This window comes from Takifugu flavidus, chromosome 8 (genome assembly GCF_003711565.1).
Source record: "Takifugu flavidus isolate HTHZ2018 chromosome 8, ASM371156v2, whole genome shotgun sequence".
Taxonomy (NCBI): Eukaryota; Metazoa; Chordata; class Actinopteri; order Tetraodontiformes; family Tetraodontidae; genus Takifugu; species Takifugu flavidus.
The window spans coordinates 7,952,263-7,978,268 of NC_079527.1; the positions used below are offsets into that span (position 1 = coordinate 7,952,263).

At 45.5% G+C, this 26,006-nt stretch overlaps 6 protein-coding genes and 1 long non-coding RNA gene across 9 annotated transcripts; 2 read left to right on the plus strand and 5 right to left on the minus strand.

Moving 5' to 3' along the window:
- Positions 1-694: 694 nt before the first annotated feature.
- inavaa (innate immunity activator a) lies at positions 695-7,979 on the plus strand. Its single transcript, XM_057041417.1, has 10 exons — positions 695-851; positions 4,306-4,398; positions 4,969-5,102; positions 5,184-5,306; positions 5,402-5,636; positions 5,733-5,786; positions 5,881-6,085; positions 6,189-6,338; positions 6,636-7,266; positions 7,343-7,979. The coding sequence occupies exons 2-10, from the start codon at positions 4,335-4,337 to the stop codon at positions 7,433-7,435; spliced, it is 1,689 nt and encodes a 562-aa protein (XP_056897397.1). The 5' UTR covers positions 695-851; positions 4,306-4,334; the 3' UTR covers positions 7,436-7,979.
- Positions 7,980-8,037: 58 nt separating this feature from the next.
- si:ch211-163l21.11 (inositol 1,4,5-triphosphate receptor associated 2) lies at positions 8,038-10,835 on the minus strand. The gene is made up of 13 exons (XM_057041129.1): positions 10,684-10,835; positions 10,542-10,602; positions 10,393-10,468; positions 10,282-10,309; positions 10,025-10,165; positions 9,796-9,927; positions 9,243-9,387; positions 9,120-9,160; positions 8,982-9,032; positions 8,774-8,901; positions 8,579-8,692; positions 8,325-8,438; positions 8,038-8,251 (listed from the first exon to the last, which is right to left on the minus strand). The coding sequence occupies exons 1-13, from the start codon at positions 10,693-10,695 to the stop codon at positions 8,125-8,127; spliced, it is 1,170 nt and encodes a 389-aa protein (XP_056897109.1). The 5' UTR covers positions 10,696-10,835; the 3' UTR covers positions 8,038-8,124.
- A 665-nt stretch (positions 10,836-11,500) lies between these two features.
- rpl10a (ribosomal protein L10a) lies at positions 11,501-13,480 on the minus strand. The gene is made up of 6 exons (XM_057041130.1): positions 13,396-13,480; positions 12,889-12,960; positions 12,737-12,817; positions 12,048-12,196; positions 11,797-11,969; positions 11,501-11,703 (listed from the first exon to the last, which is right to left on the minus strand). Exons 1-6 carry the CDS (start codon positions 13,398-13,400, stop codon positions 11,533-11,535), a joined length of 651 nt encoding a protein of 216 aa, XP_056897110.1. The 5' UTR covers positions 13,401-13,480; the 3' UTR covers positions 11,501-11,532.
- A 556-nt stretch (positions 13,481-14,036) lies between these two features.
- Positions 14,037-16,704, minus strand: fance (FA complementation group E). The gene is made up of 10 exons (XM_057040427.1): positions 16,452-16,704; positions 15,661-16,243; positions 15,474-15,518; positions 15,339-15,395; positions 15,028-15,171; positions 14,832-14,955; positions 14,659-14,734; positions 14,494-14,560; positions 14,290-14,415; positions 14,037-14,195 (listed from the first exon to the last, which is right to left on the minus strand). Exons 1-10 carry the CDS (start codon positions 16,658-16,660, stop codon positions 14,091-14,093), a joined length of 1,536 nt encoding a protein of 511 aa, XP_056896407.1. The 5' UTR covers positions 16,661-16,704; the 3' UTR covers positions 14,037-14,090.
- An 85-nt stretch (positions 16,705-16,789) lies between these two features.
- mkrn4 (makorin, ring finger protein, 4) lies at positions 16,790-19,644 on the minus strand. Of its 3 annotated transcripts, none has more exons than XM_057040431.1 (8): positions 19,476-19,644; positions 18,869-18,991; positions 18,562-18,788; positions 18,430-18,485; positions 18,130-18,353; positions 17,847-17,954; positions 17,584-17,680; positions 16,790-17,513 (listed from the first exon to the last, which is right to left on the minus strand). In XM_057040431.1, exons 1-8 carry the CDS (start codon positions 19,505-19,507, stop codon positions 17,370-17,372), a joined length of 1,011 nt encoding a protein of 336 aa, XP_056896411.1. In that variant the 5' UTR covers positions 19,508-19,644; the 3' UTR covers positions 16,790-17,369. The 3 variants fall into 3 exon arrangements, with proteins under 3 accessions (XP_056896411.1, XP_056896410.1, XP_056896409.1); XM_057040430.1 differs by lacking the exon at positions 19,476-19,644 and adding an exon at positions 19,086-19,398 and having other exon boundaries at positions 18,130-18,350; XM_057040429.1 differs by lacking the exon at positions 19,476-19,644 and adding an exon at positions 19,086-19,387.
- Positions 19,645-19,734: 90 nt separating this feature from the next.
- ppardb (peroxisome proliferator-activated receptor delta b) lies at positions 19,735-25,242 on the minus strand. The gene is made up of 8 exons (XM_057040428.1): positions 24,866-25,242; positions 22,936-23,257; positions 22,713-22,864; positions 22,449-22,587; positions 22,073-22,272; positions 21,787-21,993; positions 21,472-21,715; positions 19,735-21,398 (listed from the first exon to the last, which is right to left on the minus strand). The coding sequence occupies exons 2-8, from the start codon at positions 23,219-23,221 to the stop codon at positions 21,151-21,153; spliced, it is 1,476 nt and encodes a 491-aa protein (XP_056896408.1). The 5' UTR covers positions 23,222-23,257; positions 24,866-25,242; the 3' UTR covers positions 19,735-21,150.
- On the plus strand, positions 23,253-25,898 carry LOC130529819 (uncharacterized). Its single transcript, XR_008951653.1, has 2 exons — positions 23,253-23,905; positions 23,991-25,898. It is a non-coding gene; the product is annotated as an uncharacterized LOC130529819 (long non-coding RNA).
- The last annotated feature ends 108 nt before the right edge of the window (positions 25,899-26,006 follow it).

A 26,006-nucleotide genomic window follows, 5' to 3' on the forward strand; every position in this document is an offset into this window, starting at 1 on the left:
AACATCCAAGTGATGAGTTGCCTACAAGTTTAGATGTTGTTCCAGATTCCTCCAGCCTTAGAGCAAAATTCAAAAGAGTTAAACATGATCTTTCTACACTTACAATGCAAAAAAAGGGAAAACTATACGATTCTCTTTTCTGATGCAGGGTAATGAACCAATACCAAGACTAAAACCAGAAGAAAAACAAAGATCAATATGTATAATAAAGCACAGATTATTAAAATTAATTCAATTAATCGCTAGTGTTTTTCCATTTTGAATTTTAAAAATTCAAGTTTAAATGTCCTCTTGGAGCTTAAATGCATATACGCGGTTTTCTTTTCCACATGGAGAAAGAAGTGACCACTATTGTCCGACTTGTGTAATCAAACATCTGTCTTTATTGGCTTTTAGTAAAACTCATCTCCCCTGCTGCAGCTCCTCCTTTGTGCAACCTTTCAAATTAAAAGCCCTCTCTCTCGGTGAGGCGCGTGCTGTGTAAATACGCAGAGCATGTCTGGAAACCGAGCAGCGTCGGACCGAACCATTTTAAACAACTCGGGGGAGACGGTTGCAACTGGGGAAAAGAAATAATCATTTTCACTTAAAAATAAGACATTACCGATTAGTATAAAATCATAAAGTGTGTATTAATTTGGTATGTCTATGTAAGAGTGAAAAGATGAAGAAGGAATTAATACAATAAAACCAAAAGAAACAAACTCAACCCCCTACAGGAAAAAGTGGGGTTGACTGTAACAGATGTCCCAAGCGTTCATCCCATCTGAGTATAGAAAGTCAGGACAAGTCCGGCCGGAGATACCGCTGCAGCTGGATGCCACAGAAAAGAGCAATTCTAACTTTAAAGGGTAAGAACAAAGATTTTTACCGCATGATTAGTAATGCAAGTATTAAACTTTAGTAACCCAGTTGTATCTGAGACACGGGGATGTGGCGTACATAGAGAGCAGTGGCTTAACTTTATTTTTTAACAGGAATGTAATTGTTAGTAATACACATTTTAAAGTTTGTGTGATCAAACATTAACTTTACTGGTAATTTTTCTTAAAATATTGTCTTAAACATATTGTCATTCAAACGGAATTCCTTTGTACCTTTGGCTAGACTGCAAATTTTAAAACAACGAAAGCGCAACAAATAATGGGAACATATTGCATTTTATTTTTCTGTAAATTATTTGTGTTGCTAAATATCTTTGTATATTAGCACATTATCATAGATGGATCCTTACCACTCATCTATGGCTCTGGCACAACTGGATGATTGCATAATGTGCATTTTGAACATCTTCTCTGTCATTTTAGCTCGATCATTAACAGGCTGCTTTTACAATTAACTCCTGATGGCTTTATCCGGGGCCTCGATGCTCGGTGGGAATCACAGCAACAGAGTAAACACAATCTCTCCTAGTTTATGTGTTGACAGACAGTAAAGTGCTACCCGGGCCACGAAGATAACACCTGTGCGTTGTTATCCCCTCAGACTTCACCATTTCTTCACCATTGGACACTTGTTAGTGAAACGTCCATGACGTTGTTGTCCACCAAGAAGCCTAAAACAATGACTAAAATGGACAAGGTGTCATGGTATCCAACCAACCCTCCATCCAGTGGAGAACAATGGGTCTTCTCTTCTAGCCTGCTGTATTTACGCTGTCACTGGGCTGTGACTGGGATGGAGTGTCTGGGCAACATATGGTTGACAGAGAAGTGTGATAGGGGTTTGTTACCCCTGTAGAGGAGAAAGGAGAGACACCTGCACAGCTGAACAGTGTTAACTAGGAGAAGAAAGCAGCTTGACAGCGCGAGTTAGAAACATTTCCAAAAATAAAGTGATCAGCTTCTATTGTCTTTGTGGGCACACATCGTTATACAACAGGGACTTTTCCTTCTGCTTCTCTCCCACCATTCTCTCCTCCAGCATGAACTCAAATCCGTTTTGCTGAATGGATTTTGGCCTTTTATCAAACTTAGAAATAAGGCACGCTGTAAAGTCATTTTGGTTTCTTCCATTGTATCAGCATTCTGCGGAGAATCTTAATTACAGGGTTCCAGCTAAGCCCAGGTCTGGTTTCAGGCAACCCTCGCTGCTTCGCTGGCAAAGGCTGCTCCCCGTCGGTAATTCCTGGGCCGACCACAGTGGTAATGAGCACAGCAGCCGAGGCGTTCTTCCAGGAGGCCGGCGCTTCAGAAACTCATGGGAAAGGGTGGTGGGGGAAATTCGGGAGACAGTGAATCCACATCATGATCTCGTACCCTAAACATTCGCTTCCGCCCTTGTGATGCTGTCACAGTCTGGTAAGAAAGGAGGACGGGTGGGATGGTCTTCTCCCACTCCCGGCTCTTCTTCAGAACTAATCACATCTGCTACATTTGAGATATCAGAAAGCAGCGTACATCAGTGGTGATGATACTATCAGCACAGGAAATGGTGCTATTCCTGTTCATCTCAGTAAGGACTAGCACTGTCTGACTCTCCCCACAGATGACTACACCCTCATAACTTATGTGTCTATGAAAGATATGAAAAATGACATCATTCTCTTGATAATAAGCTGGAAGCTGCAGCAGGGTCTGCTTTTTCATTACAGTTCACACCCATCCACCCACCTTCCCATTCAGTCGGTCGCCACCACCAACCACAGTTTGTTGTGAAAGTTATAAAGTCTGAGGGACTCTGCATCACCCCGCCTGTCTCTCATTACCACCCTGGAGTCCGGTCAACTTAGGTTTTATTTAGGTTTTAGATCCTGCAGCATGGATCTGGACTGCGAGAAGCGTTGCGAAACTTACTCGGGGCTCCTTTCGAGACCACTCCCTGTAGCCCAGTAATGCTGCTCGGGCCTGAAGCGGTGCAGTCAGCAGATCCTGCATCCACAGCAGATTAGTGGGGCTGATGGTTGATACAGGGCCTTTTGTTGCAGTGTTGTTTCACTGACTCAATATGCCTGCGCCTCATTGTGCTGCCTGTTGCTCATAGCTGCGTCAGTTCACATGAGTTGCTGTGGTGAATGGGTCAGGCCTATGGAATACACAATAATATCCTGTTAGGGGAGGTTTTCGGCAGCGCAGGCTCAGTATCTTCCTGGTCCCTGCAGGAAAGGGCCCGATAACGATCTACAAACAAAGATGATGAGACGAGAATCAGGGATTATACGTGGGAGCTCTAGCAACAATATTCATCCTTGTAGCGCTTGTTTTCAACTCACATTTCCTCCCCTCACGTCCTGACTCATTTACTTCCCACACAAGCTTTGTTTACACGATGTTGTGGGTTGTTGTTTTTTTTTTAGTAAAGTTTATTGAAATTCTCAGTTAAAATATCAGGAAAATATAACCAAAGCAAACTTGCTCATTTGGAATGTGCTATAATAACGAAATTGCACTGAACGACTATAACTGATAAAGTTCATCCTTGAAGGACAATGGCAGAAAAATGGCTGCAAACAATTCAATTTTCTGGTTCTTCAAGTGAAGTCTTGTGGCCTTTCTGAAGGACATCAAGGTGGTGAGAGAAGAGAGGATTCATTTTAAATCTGATCATTAATTGACGCTAAAAGAAAATCAGTCCCACTGATGTCATTTTGTAGATGTTTTTTGTGCCTGTTTTCCACTTTTGGTTTCCTCTCTCATTTGTTTTTGCCAACAGGCAGTCAGATCTTTGTTGGGGAGAAACAATGGAGCAGGACAGGCCATAAACATGAAATGTGCTTGTCTGTTTGTGAAAGTGTGTCAGTCGAACGGGCAGCGTTGTGCAGGAGTCAGCACGGGCCTTGTGATCCGATGCTGCGCAGACAAGCCCGCCATTGAGACATTCTTCCACTTCAAAGCCCCCAGAGGGTTCTCTGGACACCGGTTGAATGGGAGCAGAGGGAGGGGTGTTTGGGGGGGAACAGGTGCAGTCCATGGGTGGTGCAATCCCTGCTGCCATCTGCTTTCCTTTTCGGGGGCTGGGCCCTTGCGCGCCCTCTGACACGCCTCACGGTGACACGCTCCCTAAACCGTGCCCCGTCGCCATGGCACCACGATTCGGATTAACCTCTGCACATGTGCCGAGTCAGCCAAAGGGTCCACCTCCTTTGTTAGCGAGCGTGGATGGGGAGAAAGAAAAGGAGGAGGAGGATGGATGGAAAGGAGCGTCTGCATAGATAAGCGTGTGAAAGGAGACTCGCCAGGTCACTTAATTTAGTAAAGCAGCAGGAGTGTTACTCAATGAAGCCGTGTGGTTGGAAAACAACGCGAGAGTCTAGTTTCTTTTTAAAGTGATTTTGACTGGTCTATTCGATATCTGACTCTTTCACAGATACTTTCCCAACCTGAAGAATAGTCACGATGACGACCATTGAAAGTAAAGAGGAGATCAGTGACACTGACAGCGGAATTGTTTTGCACTCTGGTAAGAATGTGACTCTAGATTGATCATCTGACATCAAAATATGCAGAATTTAAGCCGATAACACCTGTTATAATGAGGTATGATCATATCAGGACCTTCTCTATTGTCTTCTGAAAGTGTAACCTGAAAATTATCAGCCCCTTTTGTAAGTGTAGATCTGAGTGATTTCAGGCTTGTTTCATACTGGATTAGAGCAATGTCAATCAACAAGTTGTTGGAGTTATTTTTGCCAAACTAGGACCTTACAGAGGGAAGTGACTCTGCATCTATTGCACACTCTTTGTTTATGGGCTGCAGAATCAGTGGTTAAAGAAAATAATGCATACATTCATCGAGGACAAAGACATTAAATATAAATATAAGCTAGGCCACTCGACATGTGACAGCAGGGTATTTACCCTGCACTGTTCCAGCAGATCTTCACACGACATCGTGCTTTACTCACAGCAATGGAAGTCTGAAGACATCGCTTTGACCCAGAATGCAACCTACTAACACAAATAAACATGTCAGCTCTTGACTTTGTTGGTATCCATTTCTAAAGGTTTTGACCTCTTGTGCACATTTCAGGTCCAGACAGTCCCACGTCCTCATTAAAGGACCTGACCACCAACACCAGAGCCCTGAAGCTTAAGCACCAGTCTCTGGAGGAACGTCTGGGACTCTGCCTGCTGGAGCTCAGGCAACTCTGCATCAGGGAGGCGGTGAGCGTCTCCTCGATCCCGACACAATCAGACATTTTACGCTGTGACAGCAGTTGGGTTGACAACATTTTGGGTTGGCAGGAGCTGACGGGAAAGATGCCTTCAGACTATCCTCTGATGCCTGATGAGAACCCGCCACAGGTCAGGAGGAGGATCGGAGCTTCATTCAAGCTGGACGAAAGTGTGATCCTTCTGGATAAAGAGGTGCAAACAATCTTCACTGTTTAAGAGTAAATCAGTAAAAGCAATAGATTTTATTTTTTTCCAAAAAGTCTAAATTACAGAGGATTCCTTTACAGGATGCAGAGCTGCAAACACTGGAAACCGACTTGGCTGTGCATCAGCAGATCTATGAAGCGGCCCGCAAACTCTCCCTGGAGGAGCACCTCAGTAAACCACAGAAGAAGAGCCGGCTGCAGCAGTTCAAGAGGGAGGAGAAGAAAGTGAAACAACTGCAGGAGGCTTTGTTCCAGCACAGAAACAAAAGCAAGTGCAACTCACCGTGCATCACCGCGTCACGGAGCCAAATCAGTGGTGAGCGCTGCTGCCCCCTTCAGGCCAACCATTGTAATGTAGTAATGAAGTCCTCGGGTTCGAAAAAGAAGCTGAATGTTTCATATCTTTGTGCAGATCTGAACATGTCTGATGACAGTTCCCTGTCTGACGTGGTGGCTCTGGACGATGGTGAGTTCATTTACAGCAAATATCCACATTTGTTTTCAATACGAACAGTTTGATGGTCATATTTGAAAGCAAGTGACTGTTTTTGATTTCATAGATGTGGACTCATCCAGCCCCCTCTCTCCACCTGTGTTGGAAACTTCTTTCTCTGACCCCCTTGACTCATCTCCGCCATCACTGAAGCAGCTCGGTGTCGAGTCTGAGCGCTCCCCTATTCAGAACTCCCCATGGAAAGAGTCCAGTCTGGATAAACCCTACCAGAGGTCCTCTAAACCTCAGTCCGCCTCCAGCAGCAGGTCCTGGTAAGAACTGTAGCAAAAACTGAATAAATACTGTGTGAGGGAGACAATTATGGGGGGCATTTCAGACATTGTATATCTCACTGCATCGTTTCTTTGTTTACAGTAGTCCAGCGGGAACCCCGGCGCCTGTGGAGAGCTGCAGGATTCCTCTGTCCCAGTTCGTCAGGAACTCAGCGCTGCGCCACAATAACGCCATCAGTGCGCCCTCTACTCCAGAACTGCATATACGCCGACAGTACACCCAGTCCTTCAGGTATGCAGAAAAATTCCTATAGATTATTAAGCCAACACAAAGCGCAGAATTTAAAGTCTTACAACTCATACGAAAAACAATGCAGGAACACTTGGCTCTAAATCTGGTGTTTAGGGGGAGGAAAACAGAATAAATAGAGGAACTGAGGCTCCACAAGCAAAAATAGTCAGAAAATGAAAGAGGTAGAGAGACACATGGGAAAGAAGTCAAACTCCCTTTGTTCCTATCAAAGTAAAACAGGAAGTGCCAGACTGACTACATCCCTGATTCACTTTTGATGGTTCTGTGTCTCCACAGACTTCCCAAGAGTAAGTCATCTGCTGACCGGATCGCAGAGGGCAGTCGAGGGCGCGGCCGATTGCCCCAGCGATGCTGTGTGGCTAACTTCATGGTGCGCTCTCCAGAGTACTCTCCCCTGCGTCCTTCCCTGTCCAGCTCTGAGGACAGCAGCTCGGAGCACTCTTCCTCCTCCTACATCAGCTCCCCAGGCAGGGACAGACCCACTGAGATACCAAAGCTGTGCCCGCCGCCGTACGGATTCCATTTTGGAGCACAGAAGAAGAGCCTGACCAGCTTCACAAGCACCAGGGCTACGATGGAGGACGGCCCCCTCTCCCCTCAAGGCCCGGAGGTGGAAACACCCTGCCTGTCGCCCCCTCCTGTGGCAAACACACCTCCGCAATGGCGAGAAAGGGCTCTGTCCCCAAACAGAATCCTGAAGCCCCCTCCACCTTACACCAGACTGGTGCGAACGCCCTCGCTGAAGGAGTACCCCAACCACGCCATCAGGCTGTTGCCGCGGGAGCTCGTGTCAGAGGAACTAAAGTCCTGGCATCAGAGAATCCAGCTGCAGAAGGTACAGCCCGGCTGCTTGGATCAGCAGGGCCCCGCGAGCGTTACTTCCCCTCATCTGCCATCATTTCAACAGGTCGGTGCCGAGAGCCACCAGATGTAAATGCTGTATATTCATAAACCAGCCCATAATTTCACGCCTGTTTTCACAGGGTTCAGGCAACATGGTTCTGCAGCGAGACCCCGACGGGACTCCGGTCCAGTGGTTCGTGGCAGAGGATGCGGAAATAGTGAGCCAGGTGTAACCGAGACCTCGACTGCTCTGCAGCGTGTGGAGCAGGATGTGTGTTGTCCCGCTTTATTTATCTCTGTATTTATTACGACTGTGGACTCTGAGATTATCTGTTGAGGACGTGGACCTAACGCAAAGCCGACGAGCACGTTTGTCTTTCAATTAAAACTTAATCTAACATTCCAGTTTATTTATTTGAAATTTTTAGTCTATAAAGGTTTTTTTGCACATTAAATCCAGAAGTTTTTAATTAAGTTTGCCCATTCCTAATATAATTTTCAATATTATTATTATATATTTATGTTCCTGAGCAGCACCATTCACATGATGTAAGCATGAATCTACGCTTTTTTGGAAAATGCAGAACTTTTTAACTAGTTAAAGGATTTTTCATCTGATGTGAGCTAAACTGATATTTTGTGTATGCTGTTAATTAATCACTGGTGCCTTTAACGGTGGTTTGATGATTGTGGAGTTATTCTCTAAGGTGCTTTGTTACTAACCAAGTGTTGGGTCATTTTTTGCATATTTCTAATAAAAAGAAATTACGACCTAAAGGCTAAAGCTGTGGGTTTGTCATCTGTCGTCGGGCGTCTCCAAAGACAAACAGGCATATTTTGTTCAAATATTTATTCCCAGCCCAGAACTTTTGGGACCTGGCTGCACATGGACGCTGGTACTGAGAGGAGCAGTCTGGCGTCATCAGAGCTCCAGCAGGAAGAAGGTCAATGTTATGACGCAGAAAAGCACCAACATGTAGATGAAGAGGAGCATCCACCGGCAGCAGTCCAGCCAGAGGGCCAGAGGTCGCCTGCACACTGATCCAGACCTGAGGGCAGCGGTCCGTCAGACATCAGGCCAACGCAGCGTCACCAACGCTTTAAATACTGGCGCTGACTTACTTGCCCACAGAAAGCCTGTGGTAAACGTCCTTACTCCGTTTATCTTTGTCTGCTTTTTTCCTGGCGAGCGAGGACGTGATCCTGTGCCTCTGTCGCACAGCAGGCGGAGGTGAACTGAAACAGGGACACAAATGTACAGCTCGGTTTTAGCCCGCTGGGATGGAGGATTGCTAAAAACAACGGAAAAGCAGCAAAACAACATGGAGTTTAGCGACCGTGGAGTCTGCTGCAGACTGTAAGATGCCTTTTTGTACTTTTTCCTCTGCATCTTCCTGCTGGAAGGATGTTTCGGGAGGTGATCTGGGTCGGGGATGGAAGACTGCGCTGGAGGAGGTGGAGCTGATGGGGGGTCATCTGGATTCGCTGGTCTGTAAAGAGGGAAAAAATAGGTAAACAAAGACTGGGTGGAAACACTGAGGTAGACCAGACCAGGATCCTCATGAGGACACCTGTCATCCACCAAGCAGTTGTCCTCTTTGGTCAAAACCGAACAGCTGGACTCGGAGCTGGGGGACCCAGAGCGGCCCGGCTTCTTGGTGCTTTGCGTCACTCGTTTTTTCAGGTGTCGCTTTATCACCTGCACAGACCAAGAAGCACTTTGTGTCTCCTACATTTGTTTCCAGCAACGTTGACGACAACTACAGAAGCCAGAATTACCTGAGATTCCCTGGAAATTAATGACATGCTGACCCTCCGACGGCTGCTATTCTGGGTCAAATACATGAAAGACGTACAAAAATACAGATTTTAAAGTTCTGAAAGGGTCATGGTGACTAATGAGGCACACCCAAATACCTGCTGGAAGCTCCTCATTCGGCTGTCACTGTCCTCTGGATCTGGAATCATTGGAAAATTTCTGATCAGTCACACGTTGAAGATCATGTGAGGTATGAAGCAGCCCTGGGGAAGCTATCAGACCTGAACATGCTCTGGGAGACAAGATGCTCTGCTGCTGGATCAGCTTCTTGGCTTCCTCCAGATCTGATACGTTTTTATCGTGTTGTCTCCTCAGATTCTCCACGTGAGCCAACATCAGCTCCACCGCCCGACTCACTCGCGCCTCCTGAAGAAGACAGCACTGAGAATCACTTTAGGATTTCTTCATTTTTTAGTCTACACTGCATCTGCTTTCAAACTGCTAGGCCTTCCTGGTGCACACACAATATGGCTGCACAGTCTAGAGCACTGACTTCCAAATCTGCAGGTTGTAGATGTTCGGTTATTCACATCACGCATCCACCACCTCCTGCTGTATCTGACCATTCAAGTATAAAAGCATGATGTTATATTTGAAACCATGGATCTATTTTTTCTTTGTTTCTATGAGTTTCTGCAATGAACTGCAGACTTGTGCAGGTTAGACCCCACCGCTCGTCTAAAGGCAGCTGGGAATGACTCTAGCTAAAAATAAAACCATCAACCATTCTTCTAGCTAGCTGTTTACCACAGAACCAGGCTAACTCAAAGCTACCTGGTGCACGGCTCCGAGCACCTCAGCCGTGTTGGAGATTCGCTCCACGGTGCCGGCGAGGATGTCCAGGGAGAGTTCCAGCCTCTGCAGGATTCTGCTGCGCTGACTGTCGATGCACAGGCCCTTCAGTGTCTGAAAACACACACACACACACACACACACACAAACACAGAGTGTTCCCAGAGTTCTCATTGAGGAACATCTTCAGGTGATGCTAAAGCTGCTGCACCTCCAGCGTCTCCCTGCCTCTGCTCAGCTCCAGCTGGATGTTCTCCTCAGCCAGGTTCCGGGCGTGTTCCTCCGCCTGAAGCCTCTGCTTCAGGGTGTACTGGTCACAGTGGAAGGCCATGGCGATCTGAGCGAAGGCCATCTGCCGGCCAAACACTTAATATTTCACTCATCATATGATCAGATTTGGTTGCTATGGGAACCATAATAAATAGAACTTTTTTGTGCCCCTGGGGTTTAAAAGTGGGATGAACTCACCTCTAAATCCTTCTCAGACATCTCCACACTGTCAACAACAACAAAATCCAGCTCCTACATTAATATCAGATTAAATGCTGCACCTGCTGCTGCTACATTGTACAGCCTCACCTGTTGAGGCCCACGCGCTCTATGATGGACAGCTCGTTCCACTTCGGGACAGGCGGAGACTCGTCCTGACTGGTCTCTGTTGGTAATGTTTAAAGGAGTCACGGCGTGGCTCTCTGGAGGGCTCGTCAACATGTTTACGCGTCTCTTACCTTCGTCACTGTCTTCACTGAGGTCGACTGCCGGACAGGAGTTGTCTGTCTTCGCTTCAGGCTGAAACAAGTTTAGAAAAGACTAAAATGGTCCAAATCTGACTGTAAACAACAGTAACGGGGAACGTCTGAACTCACTCACCTGAGCATCCATCCTTTCATCAAAAGTAACAATCTGATCAGATTATTTTAATCCTCCTCACGTGAATTATTTAAAAAACTGGTGTAGTTTCTTTCTGTCTTCAGAGCAGTTCAGTCTGTCTCCTTCTGCCTTTCCAGGACTGAGGATTTATAATCCTATTAACAGATCCAGTCAGACCTGAGCAGGACAACGGCTGCCCCAGGAGGATCATGGGTAGTGATGTCGCTATGGCTTCGCCTTCAGCCAATAACTAATCAAACATGCATCACTGATGCCCATACTGTATGTGCAATACACAAGGTGACCTCTGACCCCCTTTTAGGTTGAGAGAAATCCGATTGGGGGTTTCTACGGAAATATTGTGAAATGATGCTAAAGTTGTTGGTGTGCAATTGTTAGAAAGTCAAACTTCTCCATCACTGAATGCATCAGTTCATCCTTATACATGAACAAGAAGCACTAAAGTGAAAGGATGAATGCATTTAATCACAAGTCATGTGTCTAAATGTCTTGTTTTGGAAATGGCATTGTTGAAATTAGGCAGCCGTACTGTTAAATTTTATCTGAAACTTAAAACCAACTTCAATTGTTGAATATCAAATTGATTAAAAAGCATTATCTGTATTAAGGCACAAAGCAGCATTACATTTTAAAAGGCAAGAACAGGATCAATTTGCAAGGTAACAGCGACTATTTAGAGCCTTCACTCGGCACTATTATATACGTTATGATCATGTTATTGAACTTGTGTAGTTAGAGCATTTGTTAACATGTTAAGACGACTTCAAGTTTCAGTCAAGACACCAAGACAGTCAACTTTGGAGAAAGTCCATGTTTTTATTAGAAACTCTAATAGAGACGTTGGGGTTTGCCCATGGTGCTCTTGATGTAGAGCGCGCGTACGTTCTGCCAGTTCTTCTTCAGCAAAGACACCAGGAAGTTGACAGCCAGGTGGATGTTGTACACCAGCTCATCTTCTGTCATCTTCACGTGTCCAACAGCCACAGCCAGACAGAGCACCTACGACAGGAAAAACATGGTCACGTCAAATGTGAGACAAACTAAAAAGCCACTATTATTCACCATATATACCATATATACCCATCACCGTACCTTCTTCATCTGGAATTTGATAGTAGACTTGACCTCATCCACCTTGGTCATCATGTTCTCGTTGTGGGTGAGCAGGGAGGGGAACTTGCCAGCCTTGTTCAGCCCAGGGCCCAGGATACGAGGGATCTGCTTGATCAGAGACTCAGAGGCCAGGAAGGCATCATACTTCTTGGCTAAACAGATGAGAAAACAGATTAATACAAAACTATTATAAAAGGTGGCATACATCACGATTCGTATCCACTTCATACCGAGTTTCTTGACCATCTTTTTGTTCTTGTTCAGCTTCTTCAGAGCCTCGATGTCCATGTGTGGCAAATCAGCAGCTTTGGCCTCATCGCAGTGCTGCTGGTCTCCCAGAACACATACGGAGAATTTTGGCCTTGGGAGAGTCTTCAGCCTGGGTGTTTGGGAGTGGATACAGTTATTACAAGGCATTACACAAGCGTACACGAACCTGACACACATGGATCAAGTTATCAGCATCATTAAGGACAAATGACTAATTGGTGGAGGTTTAGATACATTGCCTTATTTCATAAAACAGAATCAAAAAGAACAAACTACATAAATCCTATGACACCATCCTGACCAACTTTGATTGAATAATGTCTTACCCATACCATGACGAATGTCCAGCCAAACTCTGGGTTTAATTGTTCGGCTTGAGGACATGAACCTACCAGCTCAGCCACTCAAAGCCTTCCCTCATGTTTTAAGACCCAGGGTGGGGGTCCGCCTGCCTTGCTTCCACCAGCCAGGGCTGGGTCAGCTCAGTCAGACTACCCAAAGTACTTCTCCATGTCAGCCCCTGGCCTGCCTTTTTTGTTTTTCTCTTCAACTTTTATAAATCGCAGCAATTTCATGCCACAGCAATGACTGTTTTCAGACAGGGTTGGTAGCGCACAAGGAAAAGGTTGGGTCAAGCAATAGGTCGAACCTGACAGTTCCAGAGAAACGCTTGTCCTTCTGGGGATCATAGTTTTTCAAGCTGATCTGCAGCTCCACTGACTCCACAAACCTACAAAAGAAAAGAAAATTAACTTCCCTGCTATTCTGTTGACATTCCCCAGGCTACATGTATGCACTTACTTCCTTGGCTTAGCCAAAGATCCCTGCAGAACCTCCTTCACGGCTTCGTACAACGTATCCCTGGAGACCTTACTGAAAAATTAAATATTTCGTGTTATAAGATGCAGGCTTAATCAAAATGAAATCACAGTTAATAGGCTCCAATTGTTTAGCACAAGATAACGCGAGAATTCATTCAGCTGCTGAATACCCAACTAAATATTGACATTTAAAAAAATGTATCTTGCAATACTTAGAGAGGTTATTGTAGGTATTTGAGTAATGATTTTTTTTACTAAATCATTAATTAACACCATGGATGACTGTGGATTACATGTCCAAGTTAACGCGACAGGCTCCGCTGATATTTGCCGGTTCCACACATTAACGATTAACTAACCTAACTCTGGAAAAACTGCACTAAACTACACACATACGACAATAGTATGAGCTTATGTGTTCATATAAACCTCTACTTCCCGCATAAATATGCGTTTTCTTTACATTATTAGAGTTACGTATGCTAACCTCATTTTAGCAGGTTGTCGTTCTTGTCCTGCAACGGCGGAAAAGGAAGTGGACCGGGAAGTTACGTATAATAAAGGCGACGCTTGGTGACGTCAATGCAGAAAACGTGTGTGCGTGTGTTTTTAAATGTGCTTAAATTTCACCAATATCAGGATAATATAGATGAATAACCCTACAGAAACATCTTTGACCTTTTATACAACTATAGAAAATACAGGATTTTGTCTTTCACATTGTTATTCTATGTTCCATATTACATGGGTCAGATATTTATTACTAATTTGTCTCATCAATTATATCTCTAATAAATTGCAAATCATAAAATATTGAATTAGAAATCTTGAGACAGCAGTGATTCTGTTTTTAATGCATATTTTGCTTGGCTTATAATGTAAGCAACAAGTGTTAAGGATGGTGGTCAGGTCAGTATGTCCATACCATTGTGGTAAATAGGTCAAACCTGGTAGTTCAAAAACTTATCTGAAAGATCATTAAAATATAATTAGGTATACTTTATTGAATTATATATCTATTCAGATATAGTAAATCTCCTCAAAGCTCTACACGTGTGCTCACATTGATATAAACCTTTATGAAAAAGCTTGAATAAAAAGCATATTTCAATGACACAGAACTCCATATTTGTGACACTTTTTTTATTGTGAATACTGCACACATTTTACATAAATATCAGATCAAGGGGGTGTAATTCTTTTCAAAGCAGCTTGGAGAGACTTCTTCAGAAAGGTCTCATTTAACAGGAGGCAACTGTGCAGGGACTGTTTATGTGTAGCTGTCACCTGGAGAAAACAACAAAAAAGCACATGCAAAAGCATTGCATATATTGTTAAATACATGCCTAGCTTTAGAGATCGTATTAATTTACCTACTTACAGATGTGCTGTATTTGGTGAGCACCGTGAGCATCATTTTTGCAAACTTCACAGACTTTGTGAACTGAGGACCTTGGCTGAGGAGCTGCTCGGTGAGCTGTGTGAACAACTCTTCACTAACATCAGGCTAAAAGATAAGAAAAAAAACACTGAGCAAAGAAATACAATGAGCATTAATTGGATAATGCACAGACACAGACATCACCTTCGAGTCGAGGGTGCAGTGGATAATAGATATTACTGCTTCATTCCACGCTATTTTGAATGTCATTCTGTGAAAAAGAATATAAAATACTGCTTCAGTAAAAAAATAACCAACACATGAGTTGCATATTCTCTTCTTGAAAAAACAAAGATAATATGCTCTTACTGGAGTACCAGGAGCCTATAATGAGAGTCCAGGCAGCATTCAATCAGTCTGTTCAGCAGCTCAGAATGTGGATTACCTGAAACCAAACATCAAACATAAAATACAAAACATACTACAAACCATAAATATTTTATGGTTATGAGTTAACTCTTTATCAGTCCTCCTTTTGTTACCTATATTTTTGTCCTCTAGTACTGGCAAGATTACCGCCTGGCACATCGGCCGTGGATAGCGGCTACAGAGTGACGTTCCAGCAGTGACCAGAGATCTGGAGGCTGGTTCTGACAGAGACAGGACCTGCGAGTATAGTAAAACCCTATAATATCACCTCAAATGCAGCAATGAGTTGAATTAATTTCATTTATGCACCTTTTTTAGCAGCAGGCTCTTGATAAACTTGGTGGCTGTGATGTAGCTGAGGTCATTAGAGGGAGCCAGAATAGTGCTGCAGAGTTTAGGCAGGGTCTGCTCGGGTAAGTCAGACAGGCACAGCATGTTGCACAACATCTCCACCTTAACATGAAAGGAGAAGCAGAACTCTGGATTAGCCAACTCAGTGTCTGTAGATATTGTGCTTAAATACCTGACAGCTGAATTTTGTCATGTATTCAGGCAACGATTAATACTCCATTCAAGGAGTGTCATTTAGTGTTTTCTAAAAGTAAAATAGAAGCACCTACTTGGATGGGGTCACATTCATTTAGCACTTTGAACACATCGACAGAGCTTTGGTCCCACTAGAAACAGATATTTTGAATAATTATAAATATAACAAGATCAACTCAGTGTTTAAGGCCATTTCTTTTTTTACTTACATCAGTCTCACTTTCCAGTACTTCTTTTATTTGAAGAACAGCGTTCTAAACCAACATATTGTCATCAGTAAAACTAATATCAAGTGTGAATGATGATCCATTTATGAGCAACAAAATTACAGTTTTAATTACAGCTTTGAAAATGGAATAAACACTTGACAGAACAAATCAGGTGATCTGTTGTTACCTTCATGTGTTGTGGCAGCGCATCAATCAGACTCTCAGAATCTGTAGCAGGCTGTATGTTTTCATCAGTTCCCTCTGACAGAACGCTTTGCAATTTTTCTGGTGTGTCTTCTTTCGTGTTTTGTTCTGCAGCATCAACACATTCCTGACGACACGCGTCCATCTTTGACCGTTTCCGCTGCTGTACTGTTTCATCCTCATCAGAGTCCAGACTGATCTGACTGCTCCTCCTCTTCTTTTGGGCCCCCTGCTCTAATGAATTAGTAAGAGTCCCAGAACCTTTGACAAAACCACCAAAATAGTCAGCCCATCCTCTGGTCCCTCCAGGACTAACAAATTGCTGGGAGAGTTGCTTTATTCTCTGGCTGCATATGGGTGTGCACAGAGGCTCTTCACTGTGGACACCTATGTTCCTTTCCAGCTGGCTGATCAGAGCAGACACCCAGGGGCTCCTGTGAGGCTCCTTCCTGAGGCAGACGAGCAGATCACGGACGGCGGTCTGAGGAAGGAGCCGATGGACCAGACTGATGAAAGTGAGCAGATTTTGTTTGAACAGTGTCGGAAAGAGGCACACCAGGGGTTTACTAGAATGAGAAAAATTGTTATGAGACAGGTGGCTTTGTCATGTACGCGTCAGAAATGCCAAATGTTGTGGTAGTTTATGGTGCACAGCCAAGCTTTCCATCATAGGCTGGATTTGCAAAAACTGCACGTATAGCTTTTTACACGGCAAATAAAATTAAACGTCAACAATGACGCATTACAGCGGTAATACTTTGACAATCTACTTACATAGTTATTTGCTGCGTTTTAGTCTCAGACGTTACTTCGTCTCGGCACAGTGTTTTTATCAAGTTTAAGATCGACACTCCGGGGTTTGCCCGCTGCTGCCTATGAAACACCGTGAGAGCTTTGTGGGCACCGAAGGGTCCAGAAACGAGTGCCCGGAGCAGCAGCTTGGACTGTCCGTCCAACTTGCGCAAACGCTCCCTTAACTCCATCGCTTTACCATCATGTTAGCGCGCCTGCGGTCGATTTCTTCTTCGCGTTTTAAAGCCAAGCCGGAGGCGCTTTGTGCTGCCATCTAGAGGCAGCAGCGAGAACCACCAGTGTAAATAAAGAGCGATACGTTTTCAGTGAGACGAACTGTGAAGCATTGTTTTATTTTTCTGTGTACAAGTACAACTTGTTTAAAAAAAGAAATAAAATCCTCGTCTATTCTTACCAAACCTACAATAAAGATTTCGCATGTAGGTATAATTGGGGAACATTAGAAATAGCGGTACATTAACTTTTCTGACGATTTTAAAAGTACCATTCACGTGTTAAAATAGGAAGTTGCTGGAGCAGAAGTTAGAAATAGCCCTAATAATCAGAGCAGGTTTAGGAAAATAGGAAGGCAATGCCAAAATACAAAAACGTTGAATGAACCAGAATCATGACTGACGGCCGGTTCCATATAGGTATGCTTACATCTACAGCAGAAATTTAAGGGAAAAAAGAAAAAAAAGAAAAAAAGGCACAGGAAGGCTACAGCCATTTTTACAAAGGCTGTAGCAAGTGACATTGCAGGTTAGCTACTCTGTAGTTTAAGGAATACTAATCAGTAATCACTGGTCCTCCATGACTATTTGGGTTACATTTTAGCACATGCCATTTCTTCAGGGGACAGTTTGACCATTTGATTTTTTGGCATAGACAAAAGAATCACTAGTCATATTCTACAGAGAGGTAAAAGGGGAAGTCCAAGTAGTCCTCATCGTCTTCGTCGAGGTCCCGTCCAAGAAGGGTCAACGCTAATAAAAGGTTAAGCGGGCCTACAACATAGTCATCATCATCCTCTTCTGTGTGATACTGTTGCAAAGGACAATAAAAGTCACTAAAAGCCAGTTTAAATACTTTGACATTCAGGAACTGTACTTACAGGTGATGACCACCGTGCATGTTTGTCATGCAGGTAAAGGCATTCCGTTTCAAAAGGGCAGCATCTATATCTGGTGAAATACTTGCAGTTTTTCTTACTGGAAGCCAGAGATGGAAAAGTGAGCCATTAAACCATTTGTCAAGTCTTGGAACAGAGCATTCAAACACATGCAGAGTGAACAGGCAATATATTCCAACTACACAGGTTAAGCACCTTTGCTATTGCCACATCAAACTCTAGTCCAGCTACAGAATCTTTCATACCTGCTTCGCTCTCTGAAGGCAGCAATTAGACGTTCCTTTTCTTGTCCTTCTACCCACTGCTTGCTTGGTACGTAAAAAGCAGATTTGACTCTGCACTGTGGGCAGCTCCTAAGAAACACCCATAACACAATATGGTACAAATATAAAACTTAAAAACCAAGAGTTTTAGAACACCCTATTAGGTATGACTTAATTACACTTGCACAACAAAAAACAGCAAATTGTGAGATATATGCACAGCATTAATCAGGTCGTCCAAGTACGTTATTTAAACTGAACCTACTTCACCACATCCGGCCCATATTCTCTCATTTTCCTCCAGGTAGTGATGCACTGTTTACAGAAGGCATGATTACAATTGGGCAAGATCCCAAAGACATTATCTCTCGGAGGCTTCTTTTCATAGACATTGTCCATGCAGATTCCGCAGGTTACAGGCACATTTTCCCTGGTGTGTGAGGAAGCAGCTGCGCCGTCCTCCTTTGTTGCATCATTGGAAACCATCTCCTGGACACAAACTTCTTTATCTACTTGCCTAAAAAGCAAGAAAATCATTTTCTTGTAGAAGTCTCTTGTCAAATACCTGAGGTACCAAGTTCTGCTCCAACTGCAGAGGAGGACTGAGAGAAGAGGTGGAATCTTTAAAGAAAGTCAGTCATGAATGGAGGAAGAAGAGGATGGGTCAAAATTGGCGTTTAATGCAAATATTAGTTACCTCGAGGCTGTTTTTCTACTCGTTGCCCGATGTCACCTTGAGGATTTGAGACATGAACCGCAAATGATTGGCTGCATTCTTGCCTTGGCATCACTTCGGCCTGCAGGACAGCAGGTTGCGACCCTCTCCTGTCAGCACGGGTGGGAGCAACAGTCGAAGAGACAGCAGGTGCAGAACATCTTCTACCTGTAACTGCTGCACTTTCAGGCCGGGGAACATGGCGATACCTGACGGGGGAAGAGAGGCAAGGGTTCACCTTCAGCCTCGTTTACAAGCGGGTATCGAGTGTTGGCAGCGACTGGCTCACCTGCAACTCTCACCATACCAGCATCCACCTTTCTGAAAGTACCTACACGGCTGCATTGAGACGGGCCGCTCATGTCGATATTTGCACCTCGAACCTAATCTGCAACCGCCATTTAGGAAGTATCTGCGATTGAAGAGTTTAAAACCTTTTAGCATGTGCACAGACCTGATGACAGAATGACCCAGTCAAGGTGAAATAATTCTAAGACGGAACACACGCCTGACATCTTCCAGTGTTGCAACGCAGGGTCGTCATCTTGATTTTAGACTACAATGTTACAGCACCACCCAGTGACGGTCAACTCTGGCAAAGGCAAAACTTCATTTCCTTTTGACCAACTTGGACACGTTTAGGTGCAGTCGGGAAATCTGGGACTCACAACCGCTCGTCACGTGCCCAAGTCCTTAAACACATCGGCGTTAATATTTATGAACAGATGGATTAGCCACCAATTAAAGGACAGATTGAATTTTACCGTCCCGGTAAGACTTATCAAAAGTTTGGCCTCCTCGGCACAGACACGTATAAATGCAGGCTGTTTCTTCCTAAAGGTTTATTTTTTCCCTTCGATATTGTCCACCGGCTTCCTACGGCGAGCATCGCTTACCTACAGACACGTTCGCTGCGGGCCGAGTCCATCCTCTGTGTGTTCTGAGGCTGCCACCGAACACCTCCAGCCCCACCGGCTAAATAGTTCCCAGCTGCCTGATTTTCTTAATTGATCCATGAACGAACCAATCAACGTGGCGATGACGTCAGCACGTTCAACTTTAGTGTTGAATATCTACAGGTACGTACAAACAGTATTTCTAACAAAAAGATAAAGGTACCGAGAGCAGATTGATTACACATGAAGACAAAATTAATTCAAGTCTTATCCAAGAAGTTGTAATCCATCACACAGACAAGAGGTAGCTTACATCAACTTTTTGGTGCACTTTCTTTTATCCATCAGCCAATAGAATGAATCAACTCGTTTTTTATCAGGAAATTAAGGCAAAAGAGATGTCAGATAAGATGAAGCGGTGGAATAATGTCACAGATGAGTGGTTAGAGGTAGACAGAGGAAGACAGAATAAAAGGACACGTGGTCGTGTGTGCCAGTGCTAATGTGGAGACGTTTGTTCAGGTGTGTGTGTGTGTGTTTATCCCGGCCTCATCATTATAAGGCCCATACATTTGTGTCTGGCCTTATAACAACCAAACACACAAGGAAGTCTAGGGCAGCGTAACTCAACAAGTCAGACACACGTCTTTTCACCATTAAATATGCCCATGCTGACATTTTTAAGCATATCCTTTACCTAAAAACACTGCTAAGGCATGAAATCCAAAGTTCCTCATCCAGGAAAGGTCGGTTGCTGTGCTGGAGGATACATACGATACAATCGCAACCAGACGGGCCTGACTCGACAGCGTATACGCTCGATATGCAACAGGGTTCACATTAGGCCCTTTCAAACACAATCAACAATTACAAATAATTAGTAAAATAATTACAAAGAATGTTCTAAAGGGGGAAAAACTTGTACATAGAAAGTTTATAATAAATTTCATGTCAAAATACGGACAAAAAAAAAGACGGTCCCTTGTATTTCAGTGGGTTGCGTGTTCATAGTGTCGGCTTCAGAAACAATCTGCGCAGCATGATTCTTTAGTTACCACCTCGGTAAAATGGCTTTAAGACCTGCATCACTTCCACCTCCGCATTTCTTGACAAATGGTGACGTATTGCACAGAGAGAGCAGCTCTGAGAGAGATCTCCGCCCGGCTGGAGCCAGCCCAGTTTGTCTTCTGTCAACCAAAGCAGCAGTATATGATGACAGCGATGTAAACGAATCAATGTATATTTCTTTGTCTTTCCCGTCAGCAGTGTGAGCAGAAACTAGCATCCCTGCTATTTGAACCGTGCCACTGGGGTAAGGTGAAGCGCTCTCCCTTCCAGTGTGAGGGGAAACTCTCTCAGGACACTAGTCTGGGGTCAGTTTGGCTATGAGAAAGTAACGGGAGCAGCCTCGGTGTGAAAACATATCGTTCTCCCCGCAAGGTGACCGTTGTGGGAAAGTACGAATCGTAGCAAATGATTCCAGATGCGTGTTTGAACACGCGCACGTGCGCACGTACCCACACGTAACTGCTGAAAGCAATGTCAACATTGAGAAGACCTTGCTGATTGTGTTAGCCCTCGTGCTCTGATCCATTCCCGCCATGGAACAGTGCTTGTACTCGACGCAGTGTGCTGTTATAAATATATGTTCAGTCTGTAACAGTATTGCTAGAAGCTAGTACATGTCTTTGTAGATTTCCTGCAGCAGCGGGTGCAGCGAGGTCTCCGACTCGGTCTTTTTGATTTTCTGGACCAGGTGGGCGTTCTCCGTCACCAGCTGACGGAGGTCGGCCATTTTCTGCAGCAGTTTGGGGAAGAGGTAGACTGAGTCAGAGTGGTTGGCTTGGAGATGGAGGTCCAGCGCCTGGAGGATGTTGTCCTGGCTCTGCTCCACCTGCTTCACGTTTATCAACCCAGGACGATCTGAGGGGGCGAGACACAGCCTTTAAAACCGCGCTAATGTGAAGCTAAACCTTGCTCTTTAAAACGGCCTCACCTCCACAGAGAATGATGGCGGCCACAAACAGGGCCAGGTCGCTGTCGTCCAGCTCCAGAGCGTTGAACTTGACGGCAAACTCAAACTTGGGCTCCATGATCTCGCTGAAGGGCTTTCTCAAGCTTCTCAGGAACTCCCTGGTAACGAAGCCTTTGCCGTTGGCGACCAGCAGCCCGTCTTTGTTCATCAAAGAGGGCAGCATGGCGAAAATAGCCTCGTGCACGCCGTACTTCAGCAAAGTCACCTGCGGCGAGGGCAGACACAAGTGTAACGAGGGTGACACGTCTGTGGAGCGTTCAGGAGACCGGGACGCACCTGGTCATTGAGGAACAGGTCCACAAAGCCCGGAATACACTTGGCAAACTCCGTCAGCTCCCGTACGGTCTCCACCGTGGTGCACTGGCAGCGGTAAAAAACGTGGACCCCGATTTCCTTGGTGAGGGGAGCGCCGGGAAGTAGCTGGCTCCACACCAGGCCGCTCTCTGCCTTCCAGAGCGTGTCCACGTCGTAGATGACGAAGGGCTGAAACGAGCAAACGTCTGCGTGACAAAAACCCCGGTGTCCAGGTTTAACAGTGCCACGGCGTCGCAGGGGTGCGTACCGACGTGCTGCTGGTCTTCCCTGCCAGGATGCTGCGGGCCCGTTTCTTCGTCATGCTCAGATTCTTCAGGTAGGCGGAGTTGACCTGTTTGGCCAGCGACTTCAGATCCGAGCATCCTGGTTTGCCGACATTTTCCTCCGCGAGCAGGCCCGCCACCAGTTTTTTCCTCTCCGCCTCCGGCATGCGTCCGTATCGGATCGCTGAGGACGCAACATGAATATTCCCACGTGAATATGCGCTTCGTTTCCAGCAGGGGGCATTTATCCGATTAAAATATGACGCGATCCCGAAGCAGGTGTGTGCTTAATCGGGATTTTCCGAATGAAATACTGGAACCGACTTCATGAACAAAATCAAAGTCAGGTTTCCCTCTCACCATCGTGGGACATTCCCAAAGACAGGCACTTCTGGAAGCGGCAGTATTGGCACTTGTTGCGATTCTTCTTCTGGATCTTGCAGGAGCGAGTACATCGGTCGTATTCCAGCTTCATTCGCACGGTTCGCCGGAAAAAGCCCTGAGAGGGAAACGACAACGTTCAGCTCATCCCGACCGGGACGTTCCACCTTTCTGCAGTGGAGATGGCATCTTCTGTTCCCTGCACACACACACACACACACACACACACACACTATCCGATACCTTACAACCCTCGCAGGCGTGCACCCCGTAATGGAAGCCAGACGCCTTGTCCCCGCAGACCTTACACTCCACGCTGATCCCCGCCCCCGCGCTGTCTTCCCGACCGAGACGCAGCTGTTCCGACAGCGACGGCGATGAGGTGTGCGACAGGTCTGTAGGAAACCACAAATAACGGTGAAGTCGTGTGAAGCCCGCTAGCACCTCAGGCCCGTTCTGAGCTCACCTGTGTAGGTGGACGTGGCGCTGCCCTTCTGCTTGTGCTCCTCTCCGTCCTCGCTCTTCTTCCTCGCCCGCTCACTTGGCTCAGCCTTCGAGGCGGGGAGCGCTTCCGGCTCCTCCTTGTCCTCCTCGCCCTCGCTCTCCGGCGCCTTCAGCTCCTGCAGGTCCGTGACCTCGGACGCGCTGGTCCCGCTGCAGCTGTCCGGGCCTCCGGACCCCCCCTCCGGGGGCTCGGCGCAGCCGTTCACCTTTTCTTTCTGCTCCGTATCCGCCTGCTGAAACCATTCCATAGTTCCGATGGAAGTCACGTTGTCATCATCGAACCACTGTCGAAGAGGAAGGATTAATCCAAGGAAATGCTTTAACAATGTCAAATATCAGAAGAGATTTTTTTTTAGTAAAACACTGACATCATATTTAGGCTTTCCTTTGCAACGACTCTATTTGTTGCTGGAATTTTGTCCTGTTTGCTCAGGGTAGCACCGGTCTGTAAACCTCCTAGCTCGCATTCCTGCTTCTGCTTACATATTTTCTACTTTGTTGAATTTAGCATGTTGCGCCCCTAATTGAACAACCCCCTCCTGCTTCTGACCTCGAGCCGCTGATCTGAACTTTTTTGTGCGGCGACATGTGTCATTCCGGCCCATGTGACGCCAGCGCCGGCGTGATCGGGATGGTTTTCTTGAGCTTGCAGTTTACAATTTACAATTTACAGTCATCAGACCAGAACCCTCCAAGTGACTGCAGGTCAGCCACAGGCTGCAGCCTGGCCTTCATCTGGTTGTTTGGGAGCTTCGCTTCCTCTTTGCTGAACTGCCCTCAATGCTGGTTCAAGTGTGTTAATATGTCACTTCCTCCCCATCTTGGTTTTCTGAGATTTGTACATTTTTAAAACCAAAACATGTTTGTTGAAGGATGCAGTGTGTTTCTTTGCTGAGCCGCCGGATTGCTGCCCTGGTAACGCGGTGATTGAGGTAATCGCCCGACTGCAGATTTTTCGAGTCGAACGATACATTTTTACTGATTTTACAAAGATCCATTGCACTTGTGTTTCAACAGACAACTTCCTTACAATAAAAGACATATGACAAGATCTACACACAGCAGGCGTCCCTGGATTACCGGAAAGGGGGAAAACAGCAGGGCCCCCCAGACCATTAGACTGAGCTCCAGAGATTTTCCAATCTTGCTGGACGAAGATAAACTTTCTAATGAAAGTCCCGTTTCTGCTCTGGCATGTTTGCAGGCGTTAATTGGAAGGAGGGAGGCGGAAAAAAGTGAGATTTGTCCTCCGTGTGGCCGGGACACATCTGTTATTATTGTTTGCTCTGTAGTGACAGGGTGCACAGCGTGTACTTGTTGGGTGCGTGCACTGTGCACACAGTGATGGCGGTGGGGTCAACAGGGGGAAAGGGCTTTGGGCTGGGGGGGTTACATATTTGCCCCGAGGCCCTCTAGTGGATTAATCCGATCGCGTATGAAGCAACTGACAAACATGCCGACGAGTTGTTTCACATTCTGTCACTCTTTCCATGTGTACTTTTGTAGGCAGGGGACGGCAGCTTGAAACCGAACGGGAACTTTGTTTCAGGAATGTGGACAAAACGAGAGATTAAAAGGAACTGTCAATACTAGTTGAACAGCCAACCTGTCACACCGGTTCTCGGGAATATCTGCTAATATTTTTAGTAAAACGACTCTCGCAGGGCGCAATGCGGGCATAAACTGGCAGTTTGTTCGGCCCAACGAGACGATGATCGGGAGTGAAATGAGTAGATTTGTCCTGTCGTTAAACCTTCGGAGACCATCATTACCCACGGTTAGCAAACTTGGCTAGTTAGCTACTAACCTTGAATGTTAGAACCGAGTAGAACTACGAGCTATTAGCGCGGCTGACCCACATTCCTGCTGGTCGCCTTCAAAAGTTCACTTACCTTTGCCAGTGGTGCTGCTGGTTGGGTGAATGTCTAACATGGAGTCGGGAGCAGGCTAAAATACAGAAAAAGAAGCGAGGAGAACCGCGAGTGTGGTCCAGGATCGAGCGAGCTGTTGACAAGTTGTCTGAAGTCACCAGCAGGAGTCAGCTAGCAGCAGCGGCTAACGGCAGCCTGCTAACTTCAGCCGGGAGACAGGCGGACAGTAACAGAGCCAGAGCGATGACAAAGGCCCTAAACCGACGCAAGTCCGGTCAAGAACTTTGGTCCACTTAAAAAAATCCCATGCGGGTGAAAAGAGTTAGCTGATGTCCCCCCCAGACTCCCTCTGCACGTCACTCGTAGCTCTGCTGGGCTTTGCTTTGCCTCTCCCCCTCCTCCCCCTTCACCGTCACATGTCCGAGCACCCCCATTCTCTCCCTCTCACACACACACAAACACGCACACATGCACACATTATAGAGGAGTCAAGGTCTCTGTTAGCTGACATGTGCACTGTGGCCTGCTGCATCGATGTTTATTCTGCACCTGCTTTGGCAAAAACAGCACATCTACAGTATGATGGTGATGATGATGATTCAGTTAAAGTTTGGACAAGTCGGCAGATGGTCACATGGAATTTAAAAGCAGGGTTTACAAGGATGCCTACTTTGTTGTTTTTAATGTTCGAGTAAAATTCTTTGTTCATCTCAGGCTGCTCAGCACATCGGTGTCCAGCCTTAATCAAGATTTCGCACCACTATTGAAAGTTGGGGTGTGTTAAATGTGTTTATCTGTTCTAATATTGGCCTTCACCCTCTGTCGGCACTAAATCCACAAAACAATGTCAATGGTCACAAAACAGTTACAGGAAAAACAAGCATTTTAAATATATATGTGTATGTGCGTGTGTGTGTTTGAGTTAATTTGACCACAGACAGATAAATGCTAGCTGTCAAGATAAGAATTATGATCTCATAAATTGAAAATAAATTCATTCCAAATTGTTTGTCACGGTATAATTACATCATTAAAGCAGTTGTATTACCCAGCACTACTAAGCCACATAGTTTTCTTTACATCCTCGTTCTATGTGAACCACAAGACTTTTTGAGACCCATCATGAGCTGTTAAATTTGGTGTTTGAAGTTGATTTCACCAA

Coding starts and splice junctions, on each gene's coding strand:
- inavaa (XM_057041417.1), top strand. CDS start 4,335: ATGACGACCATTGAAAGTAAAGAGGAGATCAGTGACACTGACAGCGGA. Junction 5,103..5,183: donor AACTCTGCATCAGGGAGGCG/GTGAGCGTCTCC, acceptor TTGGGTTGGCAG/GAGCTGACGGGAAAGATGCC. Junction 6,339..6,635: donor CAGTACACCCAGTCCTTCAG/GTATGCAGAAAA, acceptor GTGTCTCCACAG/ACTTCCCAAGAGTAAGTCAT.
- si:ch211-163l21.11 (XM_057041129.1), bottom strand. Junction 10,310..10,392: donor GAGCGCGTGGGCCTCAACAG/GTGAGGCTGTAC, acceptor TGTTGTTGACAG/TGTGGAGATGTCTGAGAAGG. Junction 8,693..8,773: donor AACTGCTTGGTGGATGACAG/GTGTCCTCATGA, acceptor CCCTCTTTACAG/ACCAGCGAATCCAGATGACC.
- rpl10a (XM_057041130.1), bottom strand. Junction 12,818..12,888: donor TCTTTGGCTAAGCCAAGGAA/GTAAGTGCATAC, acceptor TTTCTTTTGTAG/GTTTGTGGAGTCAGTGGAGC. Junction 12,197..12,736: donor CGTTTCTCTGGAACTGTCAG/GTTCGACCTATT, acceptor CCAAACACCCAG/GCTGAAGACTCTCCCAAGGC.
- fance (XM_057040427.1), bottom strand. CDS start 16,660: ATGGAGTTAAGGGAGCGTTTGCGCAAGTTGGACGGACAGTCCAAGCTG. Junction 15,172..15,338: donor ATGAATGTGACCCCATCCAA/GTAGGTGCTTCT, acceptor TTTCATGTTAAG/GTGGAGATGTTGTGCAACAT. Junction 14,416..14,493: donor ACTGCACCCTCGACTCGAAG/GTGATGTCTGTG, acceptor CTTATCTTTTAG/CCTGATGTTAGTGAAGAGTT.
- mkrn4 (XM_057040429.1), bottom strand. CDS start 19,123: ATGACGACCCTGCGTTGCAACACTGGAAGATGTCAGGC. Junction 17,955..18,129: donor TATGGGCCGGATGTGGTGAA/GTAGGTTCAGTT, acceptor GGTGTTTCTTAG/GAGCTGCCCACAGTGCAGAG. Junction 17,514..17,583: donor ATGCACGGTGGTCATCACCT/GTAAGTACAGTT, acceptor CCTTTGCAACAG/TATCACACAGAAGAGGATGA.
- ppardb (XM_057040428.1), bottom strand. CDS start 23,221: ATGGAATGGTTTCAGCAGGCGGATACGGAGCAGAAAGAAAAGGTGAAC. Junction 22,865..22,935: donor CGCCACGTCCACCTACACAG/GTGAGCTCAGAA, acceptor GGTTTCCTACAG/ACCTGTCGCACACCTCATCG. Junction 22,588..22,712: donor ACGCCTGCGAGGGTTGTAAG/GTATCGGATAGT, acceptor TTTCCCTCTCAG/GGCTTTTTCCGGCGAACCGT.